This window comes from Neophocaena asiaeorientalis, unplaced genomic scaffold (genome assembly GCF_003031525.2).
Source record: "Neophocaena asiaeorientalis asiaeorientalis breed wild unplaced genomic scaffold, Neophocaena_asiaeorientalis_V1.1 scaffold147, whole genome shotgun sequence".
NCBI classification, from domain to species: Eukaryota; Metazoa; Chordata; class Mammalia; order Artiodactyla; family Phocoenidae; genus Neophocaena; species Neophocaena asiaeorientalis.
Window position 1 is genome coordinate 1,196,038 of NW_020173758.1, and position 24,167 is coordinate 1,220,204.

Sequence of the window (24,167 nt, forward strand, 5' to 3'; positions counted from 1 at the left end):
TATGGGAGAGAGCCAGCAGCCCCTGGCCGCCATCCTGATGGAAAGAGGACCACCGCGAAAACTCCTCGAGTGTCGTGGCGGGGTTCAACTCCTGGCTCTACGGTTTTCTCGCTGTGTGTCCCTGAGCAAGTTACATGGCTGCTGTACGTGCCTCAGTTTCCCTCATATGTAGACTGGGGATAACGGTAGTTTCTGCCTTTTTGACTGTTTAATAATGTCTTAAAGCAGTTAAAATAGAATCAGGGGCAGGGTAAGGGCACTCACCTGTTAGCTACGTAGATGTAATTCAGCACCCCACCCAGGCCCGCCCTCTGGAAGGGTTTGTTGAGACTTTCGGCTTCCTGCTCACTGCGGTGGCCGCCGGCTCATTACGCCCCAGAGAGGACGCGCCCAGGGTCGTGGCGGGGCCAGCGGGGGCCTCGCGCTTCAGCGGGCGACACGGGCTTCCCGGGCGCCCCACCGCGCGGAGGTTGAGGCGGGCGGCCCGGGTGCTCACGGGGGCCGGGGGTCCCTCGGGGCAGCGCCAGGGGCGAAGTCCGTGGCGCTCGAAGGCGGCCGCGGGGCGGCGCTGCGCCCCTTCCCGCCGCTTGACTGCCGGGCCCCGTGCCGGCCCGCCGTGGGCTCTGCGTGGGCTCCCAGTGCGCGGCCCCTGGGGCGGAGCGCAGGATGCAGTGCCTCCGCGCCGAGCACCTGGTAAGGCCTGCACCTGGCCCCGGGGGAGGGACCGCGGGGTAAGGCTTGGGCCCCTCCAAGCACCTGCCCGCCCGGACGCTTCCGCCTCCCAGGATCCCCTCGGATCAATACCCACAGCCCCCCCCTCCCCCCGGCGCCGCCGCGTCCTGGGGGCACCTGGCGGGGAGGACCTCGAACCCCAGTCCTGGGGCGGAGGCGTGGGAGAGGCTGGCCGCCCAGCACCAACTTGGGGCCGCCTCTAGGGGCACCTCCAGGTAAGGACTCGGCGACTGGGACCTTAACATCCGCTCTGCACAGGACAGGTGTTTCAAAGGCTCCATGAGAGCTTAAGGCGGCCACGTTTAAAAAAAAAAAAAAAAAAAAGGAATGGGTTATTCTGAGCAGTCTTCAAGTAAGTTTCGATTCATTTTCCAGGTTGAGACCTGTATGATTATCCTCTTTTCCTCAATACTCTTCCTTCTTTTTCTGGAAGGTTTCCACGGAGACAACCCCCAGGCAAAGACAGTGGCGACCTCAGATTTATAGGAAATGCACAGATAAGGCCTGGTTGTTCCTGTTCTTTCTCTTTTGGGCTGGTTTGGTAAGTGTGAGCGCCTGGCAGGGAAGAGACCAGAGTATGTGTGTGTGTCCTGCGATAGCTGTGCCCCAAATGTAAATAGCGTCCCCAGGGCCTTTCCTGGGGAGAAGGCTCCGGGTGGTACGAGGTTAAAGTTTGTGCTTCAGGGAGCGATCTATCTGCCAGTACCGCAGGGTAAACAGCAGTTCTCCGAAATTCCTGTCAGGTGTCTCAACCTCCTAGGCTCGGTAAATTGGAGAGGCTGGCTTATTGCTGTCAGTCACGTTCTGATGCGAGACTCCATTTGGAAATGAGAACCACCGTTTAAAGTGGCATTGTTATTTAATAGGCCAATATGTGGTCTCTTATTATCCCAGCTCACTGAGGGGAAGTTCTTTTACCATCTCATCTCAGCCCCCCAAACATTGATAAAATGTTCCTCTAACAAAGGGAAATCCAGTGTAAGCCTAGAAATATCAATAAATTCTTCTTACTTTAGCTGAGTGTAATGCCCTCTCCATATGTTGTGTTTAGCAGCTAATAGATAAACACGCCTTTGCTATAAACCCTCTAGTTTGATAGGTAATGGGATTCCCCCTTCCTACTCTAGTTTCCAGGTGTGTCTCATTGATGGTAGACCTCATGCTGTGCCATTTTTGTCCTGGGAGGGTCTCTTGGAAGCTGAATCTTGTAGCCTTTGTACTTATTTTAGAGTTGTAGTTAACAGCAGAAAAAAGCTCACTCAACTTCTTCAAAGCGTATGTTCATGAAAGCATCCATTCCAGACTGAGCCGTGCTATTTGCTGCATGGTAAATGATCAGTCTATAAAGCTGGACAGTAGCTATCACATAATTACCTCTGTTGAAAGGAAACAAATTTGAATAAACCCTAAAATATATTTGTTCTTCTTTCCAAGTAAGAAAGGCATTTATTCAGTTGCTGACTTACCGACTGGTTTCTCACAGGCAGATGGGTAACAGGCACGATGGAAGGTTGGTCCTTAAAGGCATAATTGAATGTTCTGTGTTGCTTCTATTATGACCCTTGGAGCTCTTCTCTAGGAGCTGCGAGAAACTGTCCCTACAACACCTCCACCTAAACTTGCCCACAGATGCTGGTATTTCTCTCTGGATCTGCTATTGTATAAATGCAGGGAGCAGCTGTTCTGCCAGTACCTGGCAGCCTTGAACCTGGGCTGTTAATGATCTTCCCTGGCCCCTCTACAATTCAAACCTAGTGCAGCACTACCAAACCTTCAACCAACGGCTTTGTGAGGAGAGGATTTGTAGATGGCGCATCACAGCCTGAAGAATTAAGAACCATCTGAGAGGTGGTACAGAGCTAGAAGCTGCTTTAAATTTATATGTCCTTTGCAAAATAAATCTGAAATGCCCACATTCTCTTTACTATATTAAATTTGAATAATGATAATTCTTCCTTAGGTGACTAGCTTTTAGTATCTTTGCAACATTTTTTTAACCACAGCCAAGATAGCAAGGAGTGTTTTTTCTGCCTCTCTGCTGTTCGGCTTTCTGATCGGTCTTGTGACATCCTGACCAGTGACAAGGCACATGCGGGATGGGGTTATTGATGGTGCTACCCTGAGTTAGGGCTAGACGAAGGAGGTTTGGGGTGAGGGGCCAGAATTACAAGCAGGGACAGTCTATTATAAACAGAAAGAGTACCAGCCTTTCTTTATATGTGCGTAAGACACAGAACAGAACGGCTCAAATCCTGGACCATCTCTGCCTCTACTACCTCTCCAGTGTCCTCTCCCACCTTGCCTTTTCTTACTCATCTTTCAAGACTGCTTTTTCCAGATCTCCCCCAGTACAGTTGACAGTGACCTCCTTGATAACCCACTATAACTGCTATACACACCTACTCTTTGGAATTGCAATTGTGTGTTTGAAATTGGAAAAAACTTTTGATGATTTAAAGTAGTAGTAGTATGACAGGGACTCAGGATTACCCAAATCTGTTCCCCCCAGAAACCCCCCCCCAAAAAAACCCTTCTACTCCTCCCCACAAGCTTCCCAAGGGGGACATTAACATAAAGAATGCTGATAAATGGGAAATATCACTTCATTATTAGATCTCTGGTGAGCCGGGCAAAAGCCCAGGACTTCTTTCCTCCCTCTAAGTCCAAAACCAATCAGGATCTGACCACACTCCAGAAGGAAGGGCAGGAAGGGAACACCCGGGGGCTGGGTCAGCCTATCACGTCAGCCACATGGGCCCACGGTCACACCCAGAACCACAGCCTCAGAGTAAAGGGTAAGGGGTCTGTCCACCGGCAAGGGTGACCCACTCGTCCTGCAGTTTGACCTCAAGACTGAGGAGGTGCTAGCAGAGTAGGAGGGCCAGAGAGCCTCCTTCCGCAGGAAGCCAGCTGTTTATAAGCCCTGAGCCCTGCCTGTCTTCTAGGCCGAATTCCTCAGGGGCAGGGGCTCGGTTGTGTTTGTTTCTATGTCCCTCAGCAACAGTCTCTAGCACACACTGGGCACTTTAAGACTGTTAGTTTGATTCCTAAATTAGTAATGAATGTAGAGTATCTGAAACATATTTGACTTTGGGACAATGTACCTTTGGAACATATGGTACCAGTGCTATAGATTCCAAGTATTAAATGGTATTCTACGCATTGTAGATTGAGAAACTTACAACACTAAGCTTATGTTATGGGAAGATACAGACTCAATCCGAGTAGAGGGCCTGTCAATGCATATTAAGGGAACAGTCGTTTGAGCTGAATATTTTAAATAGTCCACATTCATTCTGGAATTGGACAAAAGTGACTATAGATTTCATGATGTTCTTGTCCAGTAGAATTCCTGAGATTCTTTATCTTGTGGTTTTTTGTTTTTTTCTTTTTCTGTGGTACACGGGCCTCTCACTGTTGTGGCCTCTCCCGTTGCGGAGCACAGGCTCCGGACGCGCAGGCTCAGCGGCCATGGCTCACGGGCCTAGCCGCTCTGCGGCATGTGGGATCTTCCCGGACCGGGGCACAAACCCCTGTCCCCTGCATCAGCAGGCGGACTCTCAACCACTGCGCCACCAGGGAAGCCCTATCTTGTGTATTTCTAAGGACTTACTCCAAAACACCATTTTCTCACTTGTTATGGACAGAGAGTTAGAATCCCCTAAATACAAGACAAAAAGAAAAGTTGAGGGAGGTGGAAGGAAGGAAGGGTTGGACGGATGGATAGAACCTCAGGGAAGGCAGCATAGCCTTGCTTATGACCTTAGATAAAACAAGAACCTCAAGTGGAAAAAAATTGAATTGTCCTGGTGAACATAGGCCAAGAAGAAAAAAATGACAGACTCTTGGAGAAGAAGGTGAGAAGCACAAACTGGTGAGAAAATAGAGAGGAATCTGCTTCAGTGTTTTAGAATGTTCTCCCTTCCTAACCTGGTAAAGCACGTACTAGAGGAGCAGCACGCTAACTGCTCTGATTCGCTGGTATTACTGATGAAGGAGGAAAGTGCAGTGATGCTGGGGAGATTCGTTTCCACCCAGTTCCATTTTATATCAACATCCAAGGATGTGGGGGACCAGTTTCCAGCGCTTGGCCAGGCTCTCATAGCAGCTACTTGGGTTTTGCCAGGTGTTCATCATGGGCTACTCAGTGACGGCTGGGGCCACAGGAAGACTCCTCTTCGGCTACGACAGCTTTGGCAACGTGTGTGGCAAGAAGAACTCCCCAGTAGAAGGGGCCCCTCTTTCGGGGCAGGACATGACCCTAAAAAAGTAAGTTTTCAAGTAAGTCCCCAACCTACAGAGGGGCTAGATTTCAAAACTTTTGTATAAATTAGTCGTTTGAGCCTGGAAACTGTTTTCCCACTCATAACTCTGTCCGCCCAACTCATGAGGGGGAGACGTGTGTGGTAGTAAGGACACAGGTTTTAGAGTCAGCCAGCCCTAAATTGAAATTGGGCAAAGTACTTAACCTCTCTGAGCTGAGTTTTCATCTTTTTAAACTGGTTATTAGACCCACCTCACAAGATTGTTTTAAGGATCCACTGAGACACTGCACGAGCTAAGGCTTAATAAATGTTAGTTGTCACTATTATTATCCATAATGTATCAGAATCATGTTACTAACTATACACCATCCACAGTATTGTTTCTGTGTGGAAATACCTGAATCCCACCTGCGAATGCTGGGGACCTGTGTCCCACTCCCTCCCCAGCCTACACTCTCAGCTATGGCAATCTCAGCTTTGGTGTCTCACTTTTCTCCCACCGACTCCAACACAGAAACAAAAAGGGGAGAGAAGAGACAGGAATCCCTGAGGGGAGAGAAATCCCTGGCCATGATTTTCTAAGATGGATACAGCCTTGTGATAATTTCAAGACTTGATAATCAAAAGCAGCTCCTAGGAAAGAAATCTTAAAGGTCTAGATAGGTCCTGAGTATAAGTTTGGAATCACCAAATACAAATCTCCGACCAGGCCTCCTCTACCCCTGAATTTGCTCTTGAGGAGGGGGCTTTGCACTGCTGAACATGGACTGCCTGAGGGGCATTTCTCCCTGCACTTGTGGGTGTCACTCACAAAGAAGACAGGAGAGGAAGGGGCTCCCCAGATGCACCTGTGCTCCTGTTTCGACATTGTATTCATAATGCAATGCTGGGAAATAGTCATCCTCTTTGAAATGAAAAGTACATATTTTATTATTCTCAATAGCCAAAAGGTAGAAGCAACCAAGTGTCCATCAGCAGATGAATAAATGAACAAAATGTGTGTGAAAAGCAATTGTGACACATGTAACAACATAGATGAGTCTTGAGGATATTATGCTAAGTGAAATAAGTCAGTCACAAAAAGATATTTTATGATTCCACTTATATGAGATATCTAGAGTAATCACATTCGCAGAGACAGAAAGTAGAATGGTGGTTGCCAGGGTTTGGGAGTGATGAATTATTATTAAATGGGTGCAGAGTTTCAGTTTTGCAAGATGAAAAGAGTTCTGGGTGGTAGTGATTGCCGCACAGCAATGTGAATGTTCTTAATGCCACCGCACACATAAAAGCTTTAAGACGGTAAAATTTTATGTGTATTTTACTACAATTTTTTAAAATTAATAAGTAGAATAAAGTACGTATTTATCATACACCAAGGAAATCTCTTCCCCCATCTCCTGTTACACCACCCACCGTTCTCCCAACCCCAGTTGGAGGATAAAGAAGCTTCTGGCACCCCTTCTCCAGTCCCTCCCCTGGAGGACTGCCTACAGGGCTCTTGGTCTGACATTCCTCTGATCTCAGCAACCCGGTTAAGTGTAGGGCATGGGCCTGAGAGCTGCCACTGCCAACCAGCATGTGACCCTGTTAATGTCAACAACCAGTTTTGTTCTCGTGCCCAGTGGCTGCAGCAGGAAGGGTCTCATGAGTTTCCTGTCTCAAACTGGGAGGCAGGGGGAGGGGTAAGCCTTTAATTCACAGCCTTGGTCTCCTCCTCTCCACTTCTCACTTCCCTGGGTTCAGCTATTCTCTGAGGTATAATTGAACACTCTTGGGTACAAATATGCTTTCTGTGGACTTCATGAGTAGTTCATGCACTGGCCTCACCTAGCAAACCAGGGACAGTTTAATCAGTCCTTTCCCTTCCTCAGTGACTTGTTCGGAGAACTCCCTAGTGTTAATCAACATCCCAGAAAATGCTGAATCTGGAAAAGGGAAGTTTTGTTAACATTTGAATATGGTTGCCAAGCTGTACAACTCCATAGATGAACCGAGGTAGGCATAATACATGTTAAATTATGTGGAAGTATTTGATGATGAAAGTTTGCCTTAATTATTCCCACATTTGATAGCGTGTGGATATTTTTAAGTCCCACAATCAAACTCAATGACAGGAAATGCTCTACGACATTCTTCTCCTGTTTCATTTGTCTCCTAGATACGTGTTTTTTATGAATTCCTGCAACCTGGAAGTCAAGGATGTGAGGTTCAGTTCCACCATTCTCTGTGTGTCCAGCTGTCCTGAAGAGCAGCTTAATACCCTGGAAGAGGTCCAGCTCTTTGCAAACACTACTGGTAGGTACCGAGGGATGGGGTCACTCTTCCTTCTGAGGCTGGGGACCACAGCAGGGTAACCTGTGCAGACCTAGATAACTTGCCCTGCCCTGGCTTTCTCTGCAAAACTGGAAATTGTCCTTCCTGTGGGTGCCTCTCCTTGTGTAGAAAGGGCCATGAACATTTTCTCCTGAGCTGTTCAGTTTCATTCAGGTTTATCTGGAATTCATCTGAAACCCTAGCTGTTCTCTGCTAACTGCCAGGGACTGGTCTGCCGTAGAGAGCGGGAGGAGACAGCAGACATTTAGGGCCCAAAGGCAAGGTCAGATGGAGGTCAGAGAGCTCTGTGCACTTGGCACATCCAGTCCTAGAGAGGCACCCACAGGCTTTGGGTTGAATTGCCGACAGGTATGTTCTTTCATTAAGATGTTCGGGCCATGATAGTTTCACTGACCAGTGGGATAGCCTTAAGCTGTTCCAAAAGCATTTGTGTAACTTGCTCTGAGCCTGCTTTTCAGATTTATATTTTAAGCGTTAAACAAGCAAAGGAAAGTAAAAAGAAATTCGAGACAACCCACTGCAAATTTCATCTGCTTGTGAAATGGGGTGCCAGAGTTTTAAAACCTGTTTGCAAGGCTGGGTTAAAAATATGAAGCCTATATAATAATTCATCTTCCTATCGTTTTAGTACCTATCGTATAACTTTCATTTTTGAATTTGGCATTTTGGAGAGAGAAAAAGAGAGGACCTAGCTCAGTCTCAGTTTTGATGCTGATTCTTTTTGTCTTAGGTCACCCAGAGACCTGTTTTCTAAACCTGAGTGATTTATTCTCGTTTTTTTTTTTTCCCCAGTTTGGTAAAATGACTATGGTTTCCTTACTGGCTCCCCTAGAAAGATAAGCACAACGTAGGAAGGTGGTACAGTCTGTGTGTCTTCTGCTTCCAGGGTCCTTCCTGTGTGTTTATAGTTTGAATTCCTTCAACTACACCCAGAATCCAAATGCAGACTCGCTGTGCCCCAGGCTACCAGTTCCTCCAAGGTAAAAGCTTCTATACGTTTTCCTTATCCATTAACAAAAGTTATTGGGTACTTGGTGGGAGGCTGTTACTCTTCTGGGTATCACAGAAAGCAGCCCAAAGGAGATATCCAGTAGAGCCCCTGCCTGCAGGGAGCTTATGGTTTACAGGAGGCCAGGGATAAACAAGGAGGGGCTATTTGCAATATACATATTGGCTTAGGACAATGGATTAGAAACGAGGCTAAATAAGGAGAAAACTCAACAAACAGTAAAAATACACGTAGTCTTCAAATGACAGCCTTGGAGCTAGCAAAATGTACTATATGAATTATTACCAAATGAATGATTTTTTAAAGTAGTTGGTGTGTTTCTTCTACTCCAGCTGTTTATTACAAAGTAGAAATTATTTACTTTTGCTTTTTTATTGCAACCAGACATTGTTAGTTTTTTTTAGCTCTAGATTTCTCCATAAGAAACAGGCCTTGGTGGGCAAGGCCAAATGAGTCCACACCTTTCTTCTCAATGAGAATAAAAAACAGGTCCTTCTCAAGGACACCACTCAGTGAACTGCTTTCAGCGTCTTATTCATCCCAATCAACTAGGGCAGTACTTGGCACAGAGGAGGTCCCCTATAATTAAAGTTGTAATGGTGAAACAGTAGTTGCACTGCCACGGTAAATGGCTCACGTGTGAGCCATTGAGAAGACTAAGGGGAAAAATGCAATTAATATTCATTGCCACCATCAGGATGCTGAGATGTACTGAAGGAGGACTTGGGTTTATTTTGCATTACCATTCTTTTGAAAATTGTACATATGTTTACAGTGAATGAGACCTCTGTGCACAATCCCTTCAAGATAATGACAATTTAAGTAGAACCAAGGCATCATGCCAACCCCCTGCTCTAGTGTTCATCAAACTCGTGACTGGGATTCACAGTAAGACATGTATTACATCACAACCCCAGCATACATAGCTTCATACATACTTCTGTATATGGAACAGAAATAAAAGTCTCACAAAACAAGACTTCCCCTTACTGCATGTGATTCACACTAATAGTTTCTATTCCATTTCACTTTTTAAAAAAGTAATCTATTTCATAATCTTCTAACAGGCTGCAAATGCAGCTTGAAAAATGCTGAGATAGCAGGTGCTAAAAAGTGAGATTTTAACAGAATAGGAGGAAGAATATAGTTAACCATCCTTGTGCCCTTCTTTTCTAAAATAAATGCTTTGTGTTATAAGTAATTGAAAAGGGGAGAATTATTTCCAGAGGAGAATACCATATCATTTTACTATAATATCTTACTTTTTTAATTCTGATTTTTGTTAGATGTCATAAACATGTCTCAATGAAACATAACTAAATCCAGGGGAAAAAAAAACAAAAATGTTGTAGTAACTTGAAAGAAAATTATTTAACAGGCAGAGAGAAGTTCTTTTTAACTTTATACCCTTTGACCAACATCTCCCCTTTTCCCTCCCTCCCCTGTGGTGACCACCATTCTGTTCTCTGCCTCTGTGAGATTAACTATTTTAGATTCCACATATAAGTAACGTAGTGCAGTGTTTGTCTTTTGAGAAGGATTTTTTAAAGAACACTATTTGTAACTGGACCTGCAGAAGGAATTGAAAGAGAATAGAATTTTTAAGGCTGTAATTAAACCAGAGTTGGATAAACTCTCCTCTTACTGTAAATGGGATGGTAACTGTAATTCCATGGGAAGCTTATATCTTGATATTGATGATGATAACAACAAACATCTATTGAGCTCTGATACTTGCCAGGTACTTTTCTAAGCTCTTTACATGTATTAATTTACTTGGACCTCATAAAACCTCTGTGTTGTGGATATCGTTTCAACCCTATTTTATAGCTGAGAAAGCTGATGCAGAGGTAGGTTAAGGTTGCACAAGTGGAAGAGCTGGCATTCAAACCCAAACAGCGTCCATATTTGTTCCTATAACCCAAAACAAACAGTCAAGACTTCGTTGGTTTTATTTTGCCTGGCAAATGGCCTCCTTAGGCTCACATCAAGCTTGGGGGGGGGGTGGCGGGGGCGCTGGGAGGATGGTCCTGTACACTGTGTCCTCGGGGCACCATCTTTTCTACCGCTCAAGCCGATCCTACGCCTTTCACCCCTTAAATGCAGACCTTTCCAACGCTAACTTTTCAAGTGAAGACAAAACTGCTGATTGGCTTTTCTTGGATGGAGTTAGGGAGATAGAAATAGGCTCGAGGGCTCCATTTCCTTTTCCTACACAAGCAAGTGGTTGTTTTAAGATGGAAATTATCATATTTATCATGGAAGAGCAGTGCCAAGAGTGAAAAGCTTGAGAACATGAGAAGTGTGGCTATACGGCCAAAGCACATTTTCTAAATACCTCTTTTTGACTAAGCCAATTGTTTCTTCTCTCTGGGTTGGTCACGTGAGGTATAACATACCCTTTTATAGCAATGACTGAGTATCAAGAAGATTTGTGTACCTAGGAATGAGCTTCTAAGAGCAGTGAAAAAATACTGCAGAAGATAACAAGCAAGCATATCTTTTTCCTTTTGGTGTTCAGTGTAATATTTGTATTTTGAGTCCCCCATATATTTAAAATGTGAAAGGCTTGGGCTTTTCCCTCCAGTAAATTCTAGCCTCTCACCTTGGTGCCTGTGCATGTCACTGCATTGTTTGCTTGAATAAATTCCATATAGAGAGTCACCTAAATATACAGTCAGCTCTCCAAATTACTTCCAGCATATCTGAGTGGCTTTGCTGATGGGGAGAGGAAAAGCAGAAGTGGGGAAGAAATCACAGTTTGTGGCCAAGAGACACATCCCCTGCCCCAGCTAATGAGGTACTCCGTAGGCAGCTACCCGGTCAGCCACCTACCAGCTAGCTGGTCACCAGGGGTGACCCACACTTTACATGCCTCTCTTCATCACTCTCTGGGGTAAGATGGGTCATTCTTTACCAGTACAGGGAAGTTAAATGCCTAAAAAGCACCATGTTTAGCAAACTATGTTGACAAGATTAAGCTCTTAGGGAAAATTATGTTTGGGGGAATATAAAATGACATTGAATCTATATATCTGACCTTATTTTTCAGAAACACTAAATGAAAGTTCAGAAAACATTTTCTTTCAAAACAATTCAAATTCTTTGGTATTAAGACTATTTAGTAAAAGCAAAGAAAAAGAAAATAGAGGTTTAGAAGTTGAAAAGCAGGAGGTAAAATTATTACTCTGTAGGTGGTAAGAAAATTAACTGAAAAGCTACAAATGACAAGAAACTTTGGTGGCAGGGAACAAGATAAATATACTGAAATCTGTAGCATTCATATGTTTTTTGAAAAGACTCCTTTTACCACAGCAAGAAAAAACACCTACAAAAACACAAAAGTGCCTAGAAATAAATTTAACAAGAAATATACAAGAGCCACAGGAAGAAAACTTTCATATATTCCTAAGCTACAAAGAAAGCTTGAACAAATCAGAAGACAGAAATTGTTCTTGACAGTATGACTCAACATTATAAAAATGTTACTTCTCCCTACATTATTAAGATGTTATTTCTGTCTAAGTTGAGCTATAGGTTTATCATGATTAAAATAAAAATAGCAGGATTTTTTCAGTAGCTAGATAAGCTGATGTAAGTTTGCAAGGAAAAAACTTTCTTAAATGGCCAAGAAAAATCTGAAAAAGAAAAACAATGAAGGAAAACCAGCCCTTCCAGTTTTTAAAACAATGTTTAATAATTAAAATGCTGGGTACTAGTTCATATGTAGAAAGATCAGTGAAAGATATTATATAATCCAGGAATAGACCCAAATTCTTACAAGAATTGAGTAAATGATAAAAAAAAAATGGCCTCTCAAATCAGTGACAAAAAGATGGACTGTTCAACATGTAGGTTGGGACAGCTGGGTAGGCATCCAGAGGGAAGAGCTGGATCTACACCTCGTGGCTTATATGGATAAATTCCAAATGGATTAAAGATTTTAACTTATAAAGTGAAACCAGGAAGTACTAGAAGGCATGAGAGAATTCTCTTATAGCCTGGAAGTAAGGAAGGCTTCTAACCATGACTTAAAATTCAGGAGGCATAAAATTAAAAATTCATTGAGTATATTAAAAACAAATATTTCTGCATGACAAAACACTAGAAGCAAAATTAACAGGCAAATAAGTTGCTATTCATATAAAAAAGATTAATCTCTAATTTATGAAAGGCCTTACTAGTCAACTTTTAAAAGACCAATATCTCAATATAAAAATAAAAAAAGAATATGAATAGGTGCTGCAGAGAAAAAGCACAATATTTTTTAAAGATACTAAAAAAGAATGAACCTCCCTCACAATAGGGTAAATTCCATTTAAGACTCTAATGTTTTCACCCCATAGCCTGGCAACATGTTAAAAAAAAACACCTTTGGCAAGAGTGTAGGGAAATAGGCACTTCCATACAATGCTGAGGCAGGATCCTGAGGGTAATTCGTCAATATTCATCAGTCATGAAGGTACATACATTCATTAATGTTTTACTGAAGTATGGTTGATTTACAATATTGTGTTAGGGGACTTCCCTGGTGGCACAGTGGTTAAGAATCTGCCTGCCAATACAGGGGACATGGGTTCGATCCCTGGCCTGGGAAGCTCCCACGTGCCGCGGAGCAACTAAGCCCGTGCGCCACAACTACTGAGCCTGCGCTCTAGAGCCTGCGAACCACAACTAATGAAGCCCGCGAGCCTAGAGCCCGTGCTCCGCAACAAGAGAAGCCACCGCAATGAGAAGCCCATTCACTGCAACTAGAGAAAGCCCGCACGCAGCAAGGCAGGCCCAATGCAGCCAAAGATAAATTAATTAATTAATTTTTAAAGAACTCTTAAACCAATATTGTGTTTCGGGTGTACAGCATAGTGATTCAGTTTTTCTTTTTCTGATTATATTGATTATATGTTGTTATAAGATATTGAATATAATTCCCTGTGCTATACAGTAAATCCTTGTTGCTTATCTATTTTATGTATAGTAGCTTGTATCTGTTAATCGCATACTCCCTTTCTCTCCCCTTTGGTAACCACAAGTTTGTTTTCTATGTCTATGAGTCTGTTTCTGTTTTGTATATAGATTCATCTGTATTATAATATTTTTTAGATTCCACATTATAAGTGATATCATATAGTATTTTTCTTTGGCTTGCTTCACTAAGTATAATATTCTCTAGGTCCCTCCATGTTGCTGCAAATGACAGTATTTCATTCTTCTTTATGGCTGAGTAATATTCCATTGTATGTAGATACCACATCTTCTTTATCCATTCATCTGTTGATGGACATTTTAGATTGCTTCCCTGTCCTGGTTATTATAAATAGTGCTGCTATGTACACTGGTGTGCATGTATCTTTTTGAATTAGAGTTTTCATTTTTTCTAGTATATGCACAGGAGTGGGATTGCTGGATCATATGGTAGCTCTAATTCTAGTTTTTTAAAGGAACCTACATACTGTTTTCCCTAGTGGCTACACCAATTTACATTCCCACCAACAGTGTACAAGTGTTCTCTTTTCTCCACACCCTTTCCAGCATTTATTATTTGTAGACTTTTGATGACGGCACTTCCAACTGGTGCAAGGTGATACCTCACTATGGTTTTGATTTGCATTTCTCTAATAATTAGCGATATTGAGCATCTTTTCACGTGCTTCTTGGCCACCTACATTTCCTCATTGGAAAAATGTCTGTTGAGTTCTCTGTCCATTTTTTAATTGAATTGTTTATCTTTTCAGTATTAAGTTATATGAGCTATTGGTATATTTTGGATATTGACCCCTTGTCAGTCTCATAATTTGCAAATATTTTCTCTGAATCCATAGATTGTCTTTTCATTTTGTTGATGGTTTCTTTTGCTGTGCAAACATTTGCAAATATTTTCTCTGAATCCATAGGTTGTCTTTTCATTTTGTTGATGGTTTCTTTTGCTGTGCAAAAGCATTTAAGTTTAATTAGGTCCCATTTGTTTATTTTTGCTTTTGTTTCCTTTGCTCTAGGAGACAGATGCAAAAAACTATTGCTAAAATTTATGTCAAAGGGTGTTCTGTCTATGTTTTCCTCTGGGAGTTTTTTAGTATCTTGTCTTACATTTAGGTTTTTAATCCATTTTGAGTTTATTTTTGTATATGGTGTTATAGAATGTTCTAATTTTATTCTTTTACAAGTAACTCCAGTTTTCCCAGCACCACTTATTGAAGAGACTGTCTTTTCTCCATTGCATGTTCTTGCATCCTTTGTCGTAGATTAATTGACCATAGGTGTGTGGGTTTATTTCTGGGCTCTGTATCCTGTTCCATCAATCTATATGTCTGCTTTTGTGCCAGTACCATGCTGTTTTGATTACCATTGCTTTATAGCATTGTCTGAAGTCTGGAAGGGTTGTACCTCTAGCTTTGTTCTTTTTTCTCAGTATTGCTTTGGCAATATGGGGTCTTTTGTGGTTCCATATAAATTTTAGGATTATTTGTTCTAGTTCTGTGAAAAATGTCACGGATATTTTGATAGGGATCACATTAAGTCTGTAGGTTGCCTTGGGTAATATGGCCATTTTAACAATATTACTTCTCCCAATCCAAGAGAATGGGGTGTCTTTCCATTTCTTTGAATCTTCTTCAGTTTCTTTTTCAATGTTTTATAGTTTTCAGCATATAGTCTTTCACCTCTTTGGTTAATTTTATTCCTATGTGTTTTTTTTAAATGAGATTTTAAATGGGACTTTTAAATTTTTTTGATATTTTGTTATTAGTGTAAAGAAGTACAACAGATTTCTGTATACTAATTTTGTATCCTGCTACCTTGCTGAATTCGTTTATTAGTTCTAGTAGTTTTTGTGTGGAAACTTTAGGGTTCTCTACATAGAGTATCATGTCATCTGCAAATAGTGACAGTTTTACCTCTTCCCTTCCAATTTGGATACCTTTTATTTCTTTTTCTTGTCTGATTGCTGTGGCTAAGACTTCCAATACTATGTTGAATAGAAGTGGTGAGAGCGGGCATCCTTGTCTTTTTCCTGAATTTAGTGGGAAGGCGTTTGTTTTTCACTGTTGAGTATTGTGTTGGCTGTGGATTTGTCATAAATGGCTTTTATTATATTGAGATATATTGCCTTTATATCCACTTTGGTGAGTGTTTTTATCATGAATGAATGTTGAATTTTGTCAAATTTTTTTGCATCTATTGAAATGATTATGTGATTTTTGTCTTTTGTTAATGTGGTGAATCACATTGATTGATTTGTATATGTTGAACCTTTCTTGCAACCCTGCAATTAATCCAACTTGATCATGGTGTATGATCCTTTTTATGTATGGATTTGGTTTGCTAATATTTTGTTGAGATTTTTGCATCTATATTCATCAAAGATATAGGCCTGTAATTTTCTTTTTTGGTAGTGTCTTTGTCCGGTTTTGGCATCAGCGTGATGGTAGCCTCATAGAATAAATTTGTGAGTGTTCCTCTCTCTTCAACTTTTTGGAATTGTTTGAGAAAGATAGATATAAGTTCATCTTTACATGTTTGGTAAGATTCCCCAGTGAAGCTGTCTGGTCCTAGACTTTTGTTTGCAGGGAGTTTTTTTTTTTATTATTACACATTCTATTTCACTTCTAGTAATGTCTGTTCAAATTATCTGTTTCTTCTTGACTCAGCCTTGGTAGGCTGTATGTTTCTAGAAACTTTACCATTTCTTCTAGGTTGTCCCATTTGTTGGCGTATAACTGTTCATAATATTTTCTAATGTTTTAATATTTCTGTGTTATTAAGTTATTTCTTCTCTTTCATTTCTTGTTTTGTTTATTTGGATCCTCTCTCTTTTCCTATTGGTAGAATTTAGTGGGAAGGCGTTTGTTTTTCACTGTTGAGTATTGTGTTGGCTGTGGATTTGTCATAAATGGCTTTTGTTATATTGAGATATATTGCCTTTATCCACTTTGGTGAGTGTTTTTATCATGAATGAATGTTGAATTTTGTCAAATTTTTTTGCATCTATTGAAATGATTATGTGATTTTTGTCTTTTGTTAATGTGGTGAATCACATTGATTGATTTGTATATGTTGAACCTTTCTTGCAACCCTGCAATTAATCCAACTTGATCATGGTGTATGATCCTTTTTATGTATGGATTTGGTTTGCTAATATTTTGTTGAGATTTTTGCATCTATATTCATCAAAGATATAGGCCTGTAATTTTCTTTTTTGGTAGTGTCTTTGTCCGGTTTTGGCATCAGCGTGATGGTAGCCTCATAGAATAAATTTGTGAGTGTTCCTCTCTCTTCAACTTTTTGGAATTGTTTGAGAAAGATAGATATAAGTTCATCTTTACATGTTTGGTAAGATTCCCCAGTGAAGCTGTCTGGTCCTAGACTTTTGTTTGCAGGGAGTTTTTTTTTTTATTATTACACATTCTATTTCACTTCTAGTAATGTCTGTTCAAATTATCTGTTTCTTCTTGACTCAGCCTTGGTAGGCTGTATGTTTCTAGAAACTTTACCATTTCTTCTAGGTTGTCCCATTTGTTGGCGTATAACTGTTCATAATATTTTCTAATGTTTTAATATTTCTGTGTTATTAAGTTATTTCTTCTCTTTCATTTCTTGTTTTGTTTATTTGGATCCTCTCTCTTTTCCTATTGGTAAGCCTGGCTAGAGGTTTGTTGATTTTGTTTATCTTTTAAAAAAACTACCTCTTGGTTTTATTGATCTTTTCAATTCTTTTAACTCTATTTTATGTATTTCCTCTCTGATCTTTATTGTTTCCTTCCTTCTGCTGACTTTGGGTTTTGTTTGTTCTTTTTCTAATTCTTTAGGTGACCGGTTAGGTTGTTTATTTATGATTTTTCTTGTTTCTTAAAGAAGGCCTGTATCACTATGAACTTCCCTCTTAGAACTGCTTTTACTGCATCTCATAGATTTTGTAAGGTTATATTTTCATTTTCATTTGTATCAAGGTATTTTCCAATTTCTTCTTTGATTTCATCATGGCCCATTTTTGTTTGTTTGTTTTTTGGGGTTTTTTTTTTTTCAGTAGGATGTTGTTTAGTATTTTCCTCTTTTTCTTTCTGTAGTGGATTTCTAGTTTCATACTCCTGTGGTCAGAAAAGATGCTTGAAATAATTTCTGTCCTCTTAAATTTATTGAGGCTTGCTTTGTGACCTAGTACATGGTGTATCCAGGAGAACATTCCATGTGCGCTTGAAAAGAACGTGTATTATGGTTTTTTTGGCTGTAGTGTCCTGTAGATATCAGTTAGTTACAGCTGGTTTATTGTGTCATTTAGGACCTCTGTTGCCTTAGTGATTTTCTGTCTGGATGATCTGTCCATTGATGTCAGTGGAGGGTTAAAGTCTCCTACTATTATTGTATTCTTGTCCATTTCTCCCTTTATGCTTGTTAGTATTTGTTTTATGTATTTAGGAGGTCCCATACTGGGTGCATAATATTAAAGAGTGTAATATCCTCTTCTTGTATTGAACCCTTTATCATTACTTAATGTCCTTCTTTGTCTTTCTTTATGGCCTTTATTTTAAAGCCTATTTTGTCTGATATGAGTATTGCTACCCCTGCTTTCTTCTTGTTTCTAGTTACATTAAATATTTTTTTCTATACCCTCATTTTTAGTCTGTGAGTGTCTTTTGCCCTGAAGTGAGTCTCTTGCAGGCAGCATATTGTAGTTTCTTGTTTCTTTTATTCAATCTGCCATGCTATGTCTTTTGAGTGGAGCATTTGGTCCATTGACATTTAAAGTAATAATTGATAGGTATGTATTTATTGCCATTTTAATCCTTGTTTTCCAGTTGTTCTGTAGTTCTTCTTCATTCATTTCTTCTTCTTTTTGTACTTTCTTTTGTGATTTGATGACTTTCTTTTGTAGTATGCTTGAGTTCCTTTCTTTTTGTTTTTTGTGAATCTGTTCTGCTTTTGATTTGTAGTTACCATGAAGTTCAAGCATGTTGACCCACAACTATATCTATTTACTTGCTTTAAACTAATAGTCATTCAAGGTCAAAGACATTCTAAAAGATCTACATTTTTATACTCCCCTCCCTCACATTTTGTGCTTTTGATGTCATATTTTACATCTTCATGCTTATCCTTTTCCTATTTATTGTAAGTACAATTGCTTTTACAATTTTTTATTGTTGTTTAATCTATGTACTGGCTTATTTAAGTAATCGTCAATCCTTTTATATATTTGCCTTTTCTATTATGATTTTCCCTTTCCTATAAATTCTTGTGGGTTTTCTATTTAGAGAAGACCCTTTGATGTTTCTTTTAGGGTAGGTTTAGTATTGCTGGATGATTTTTGTTTTTGCCTCTCTGGGAAATCTTTCTCTCTCCTTCTATTCTAAATGATAATCATGCTGGGTGGAGCATCCTAGGTTTTTCCCTTTCAGGACTTTGAATGCATCTTGCCACTCCCTTCAGGTCCTGCAAAGTTTCTGCAGAGAAATCAGCTGATAGCCTTATGGGGGTTCCCTTGTAACTGACTCTTTGTTTTTCTCTTGCTGCCTTTAGAATCCTCCCTTTAACTTTTGCCATCTTAATTATGATATGTCTTGGTGTGGGTCTGTTTGGGTTCATATTGTTTGGGACCCTCTGTGCTTCCTGCACCTGGTTATGTATTTCCTTCTTAAGGTTTGGGAAGTTTTCAGCCATAATTTCTTCAAATACATTTTCAATCCCCGCTACCTTCTCCTTCTGGAATGCCTATTATGTGTAGGTTGGCACATTTTATATTATCCCATAAGTCTCGTATGTTGCTTTCATTTGTTTTCATTTGTCTTTCTATCTGCTGTTCTGCTTGGGTGATTTCCATTATTCTATCTTCCAGTCACTTATTCATTCTTCTGTGTCATTTATTCTGCTATGAATTGCTTCTAGATTGGTTTTTATCTTGGCAGTTGAATTGTCTCTTTTTGATTGGTTCACCTTTATAGTTTCTAGCTCCTTGTTACAGTGATCTGCATTTCTATCAATAATCTTTCTTAATTCAGTTATCATTTTTATTGCCAACTTTTTTAACTTGGGGTGTAGTGGATTGGAGAGGTCTGTTTCATTGTTTGTTCTTTCAGGGGATTTTCCTTTTTCATTTAATTGGGAGTAGTTCCTTTGCCTTTTCATTTTATTTAACTTTCTCTGTCTTTATAAATTTAGGAAACACAATTATCTACTGTGGTCCTGAAGGGGTGTTTTTATGTGGGAGCATCTCTGTGTAGACTGTCCATGTCCAATGTCTTTGGTACAAGTTGCTGGCTTGGGTATGGCTGCCAGCCAGGTCTTTCCTCAGAGTTTGCTGGCCATTATCCCCTTGATAGGAGGTGTAGTTCGTGTTGTTGTTTCTAGACCCTGTGCAGGATATGAGGTGGGGCTTCCCTTCTGTTCTGTGGCTGTTGTCACCCTGTCAGGGGCAGAGTCTGCTCCCCAGTTGTTGGATTAGAAGCCCTGAAGGTCAGGTTCAGTCAGGCTCTATTGCCCTTGAGTGCGTGCCCCACCCCTAGGGAGGTGAATACTAAAGCAATTGAGGCCCGTGCGGTCACAGAGGACCTGTGGGCCCCCATGGCTCTGCTTAGAAGCAGCCCAAGATCGCATCCCTTTCTCTGTTGTGTTCATCCCATACCTAGTGCAAGGCTGTGGTGTGGAGTGGGCTGGGGCTGCAGGTCAGGACGTTGTGGCTGCAGGAGTTTAGGTGGCTATGCTCCTGCCTGCCATCTATGCTGCTTCGGTGCCAGTTTTCTACCAGGACCTGTCTGCCCCAGGTCTAGGCTAAGCCGTGGTGTGAAGTGGGCTTAGCTGGGGTGCTCTCACTGGGAGATAATCTGCTACCCCTGAATGCACTGACAGTGGCCATCACTGCCGCACCTGGACCGCATTCCAGGCCCTCTGGGCTGTCTCTGTGTAGCTAGATGAATTACCAGTGCCTGTCTGCCCGAGATTCAGCCGTTAGCCTCTGTGTGCTCTTGTGGCACCTCCCTGTGCTCACCCTGACAGTGGCCACTATGGCTCCACTCGCCCCATCCATGTGCAGTGGCCTCTGTGCCTTCACCTGGATCACACCCCAGGTGACCTGGTCTGGTTCTGCATAGCTAAACTGAATCTTTGCCCTGATCTCGCAGCAGGCTGTGGTGTGGAGTGAGCAGGGCCAGGGTGTTTGCCCCTTCTGATTAAGAAGTGCGACGAGGCAGCAGCCATCCGTGCATGGCTCTCTCCACCCTGATTGTCAGCAAGACAGCAGTCACACACTCCTTGCAAGCAGAGTCTAGGCTTCTCTAGCCCTTCTGTCTGTCGCAGCAGATTTTCCAGCAGGAAAGGGGGCTTGTCTTCTCCACACAGGAGCCCAGGACTCGGATGCCCAGATTGTGGCTTGACCTGCTTGCTTCTCAGGGGCACAGGTCCCAACCCAGTGCCTTTTCTGTCCCAACTGGTTATGTAGAAATCTTTCTTGCAACCTTGGTGGTATAGGAGTTCTTCTGCTGGTTTCCGGTTAGTTTTCCATGAGAATTGCTCCACATGTAGATATATTTTTGATGTGTTTGTGGGGGGAGGTGAGGTCCGCATTCTCCTGCCCCGCCATCTTGATCCCCCTCCCTACATTCATCGCTTTTTAATCAAGCATTTCTACTTCTAGGAATTTAATCTTCAGGTATACATGTACCAGTGTGAAATGACATTAGTATAAGGTTATTCACTGCAGCGTTTATAATAGCAAAATAATTAAAGCAATCTAAATGGCTTTCAATAGAGGGCTGCTTAAATAAATAATGGTATATCACTTAATGTAACACTATTTAGCTCTTTTTTTTTAAATAAGTGGCTAGCTGGGAATAGCTGAGAACTTTCTCAGTCTGATAAAGGGCATCTCTGAGAAATCTATAGTTAATATTATACATAATGGTGAACTATAAAATGCTTTCTACCTAAAATTAGAAACAAGGCAAGGATATATGCTCTTACCACTTCTACTCACCACTGTAATAGAGGTCCTAGGAATTGCAGTAAAGTAAGGGAAAAAAATAGATTGGAAGAGGCGAAACCATCTTTATTAATAGATGACCTAATTGTTTGCATAGAAAATCCAAAGGAATCTACAAAATAATTACTTAGTGAATTTAGCAAATCTGCAAACTACAAAGTCAAGTTACATTTCTATGTATTAGCAACAAACAACTAGGAAATAATTTTGAAGTCCATCTTCAGCACTATCAAAAATGTATAGAATAACTAGGAATATATTTAACAGAAGACATGTGAGCCCTCAACTGAAAACTTTGATAAGACATTGCTGAGAGAAATTAAAGAACACCTAAATAAGTAGAGAAATATACCTAATTCATGAATTGGAAGTTTTCATATTGTTAGGATGTCTCTTCTCCCTAAATTGTTCTATAGATTCAACACAGTGCCCCAATATAATTTTTGTAGAAATTGACAAGTTTATTCTAAAAAATATAGAAAATGCTAAAGACATAGGTTTACACACACACACACACACACACACACACACACACACACACACACAAAACTTGAAGAAGAACCAAGTTAGAGAGCTCATAACACCTGATTTCAAAAGTTATTACAAAATTACAGTGATTAAGACAGTGTGGGGGCTTCCCTGGTGGCGCAGTGGTTGAGAGTCCGCCTGCCGATTCAGGGGACACGGGCTCATGCCCCGTTCCGGGAAGATCCCATATGCCGCGGAGCGGCTGGGCGCGTGAGCCATGGCCGCGGAGCCTGCGCGTTTGGAGCCTGTGCTCCGCAACGGGAGAGGCCACAACAGTGAGAGGCTCGCGTACCACAAAAAATTGGAATGAGGATAGACAGATAAGTGAATCAGAATAGAGAGCCCAGAAATAGAGTAACATATACATGGCCAATTGATTTTTAGTGAAAGTGGCAAGGCAGTTTCATGGGGAGAAGAAGCCTTTTCAACAAATGGTGCTAAAATAAGTGGAAAGACATGGGGGGAAATGACTTGGTCATTTTGATTGAGGACTCTTACCTTATACCACACACAAAAACTAATTTTAGATAGATCCTAGACCTAAACCTAAGAAGCTAAAACTATAAAGCTTCTAGAAGAAAAATAGAAGAATATCTTTGCCGCCTTGAAGTAGGCAAAAATTTGAGAGGGCACACAAAGCACTATACATAAAAGAAAAAAAATGATACATTGGACTTCATCAAAATTAAAAACTTCTATTCATCTAAAGATACCGTTAAGAAAATGCAAAACAAACCAAAAAAAAGAAGCAACAGTCTTGGAGAAAATATTCACAGTATGTATATATGACAAATGCTTAAATCCAGAGTATGTATATAAAGAATTTCTTTAAATCAGCATCTGCAATCTTTTTCTTTAAAGGGCCATATAGTAGATATTTTAGGCTTTGTGGACATTATCATCTCAGTATCCACTAGTACTTAACTCTGCCAGGGCAGGGCAAGGGCAGCCATAGAAAATACATAAAGAAATGGATTGTGCTGTGCTCCAATAAAGCTTCATGTACAAAAACATGGTGGGCTGAATTTGACTGATCCCTACTTTAAATCAATAACAAAAAGTCAAACAACCCAATAAAACCAGGCAAAAGACTTGAACAGACACTTTTCAAAAGAAGATAAACAAAGAGCCAATAGGTACATACAAAGATGCTTACCACTGTTAGCCATCAGGAAAATGCAAATTGAAAATCCCGTGAGATATCACTACATGCTTACTAGAAGGGCTCCCATCGTAAAGGTGAACCATATCAAGTGCTGGTGAGGAGGTAGAACAGCTAGAAGTCTCAGCCATTGCTGGTGGGATATAAATGCTGCAGCCACTTTGGAAAAAGTTTGGTGCTTCTTATAAAGCTAAGCATACACTTTCCATATGACCCAACAATTCCACTTTTAGGTAGTTACTTGGAGAAATGAAAATGTGTGTCCCTAAAGAGACTTATACGAACGTTACTAGCAGCTTTTTAAAAATGATGATGATGTATCTTTTTTTAACTGAAGTATAGTTGATTTACAGTGTTTCAGGTATACAGCAAAGTGATTCAGTTATACACACATATATATGTATGTATATAAATATATTATTTTTCAGGTTTCCATTATAGGTTATGACAAGACATTGAATATAGTGCCCTGTGCTATACAGTAGGTCCTGGATAGCAGCTTTATTTTTAATAGCTCAAAGCTGTAAACAACTCAAATGGCAATCAACAGGAGACTAGACAAACAAGTGGTAGTGTATTCATACAGTGGAACAGCACTCAGCAGTTAAAGGAGTGATCTGCTGATACATGTGACAGCTGAGTGTAAGAAGCTGGACACAGAAAAGTGCGTACTATGTGATTCCATTTAAATGGGATTAGACAAGAGCCAAAACTAATGTTTAGTTATAGCAATCAGATTAATAGTGCCTGTAGAGGCATGGAGATTGATTGGAAGGGGGCATGAGGGAACTTTCTGGGGTAAAAAAGCTGTTCTGCATCTTGAAAGGGCTGGTGGTTACATTGACATATGTATTTGTCAAAAGCCACTGACTGTATGTTTAAGATCTGTACATTTCACTATCTGTAAATTTTACCTCAGTAAAAATAAGAGGAATCTCTTATATTCTATTGTGAGCAGAGCTACAAGATGTATTAAGTTAAAAAAAAAAGCTAACTATAAAGCAGTATGCAGTGTACCACCTTTTCCATAAAAAGGAAATATCATAAGTGTGACTTATGTGTTTATATACATATAAGTATGTATACGTGTGTGTGTGTATATTTGCCTGTATAATCATTACATCAAACATAACCTATAGGATGTAGTTAGAAAGCCACTCTAGCTTTGTT

The 24,167-nt window shown here is 40.8% G+C and overlaps 1 protein-coding gene across 8 annotated transcripts in view; it reads left to right on the forward strand.

Moving 5' to 3' along the window:
* Nucleotides 1-581: 581 nt before the first annotated feature.
* The window catches only part of SLC44A3 (solute carrier family 44 member 3), a 93,961-nt gene continuing 70,375 nt past the window's right edge, over nt 582-24,167 (forward strand). For 6 of the 8 annotated variants that reach the window (XM_024751205.1, XM_024751207.1, XM_024751206.1 and 3 more), the window contains exons 1-5: nt 582-693; nt 1,166-1,273; nt 4,859-5,001; nt 7,159-7,295; nt 8,221-8,314. In XM_024751205.1, coding sequence (XP_024606973.1) covers nt 667-693; nt 1,166-1,273; nt 4,859-5,001; nt 7,159-7,295; nt 8,221-8,314 — 509 coding nt within the window. In that variant the 5' untranslated portion in view covers nt 582-666. Of the gene's footprint in view, nt 694-895; nt 948-1,165; nt 1,274-4,858; nt 5,002-6,949; nt 6,996-7,158; nt 7,296-8,220; nt 8,315-24,167 lie in introns of those variants that run through there. The other 2 variants (XM_024751210.1, XM_024751211.1) reach the window with 2 other exon arrangements.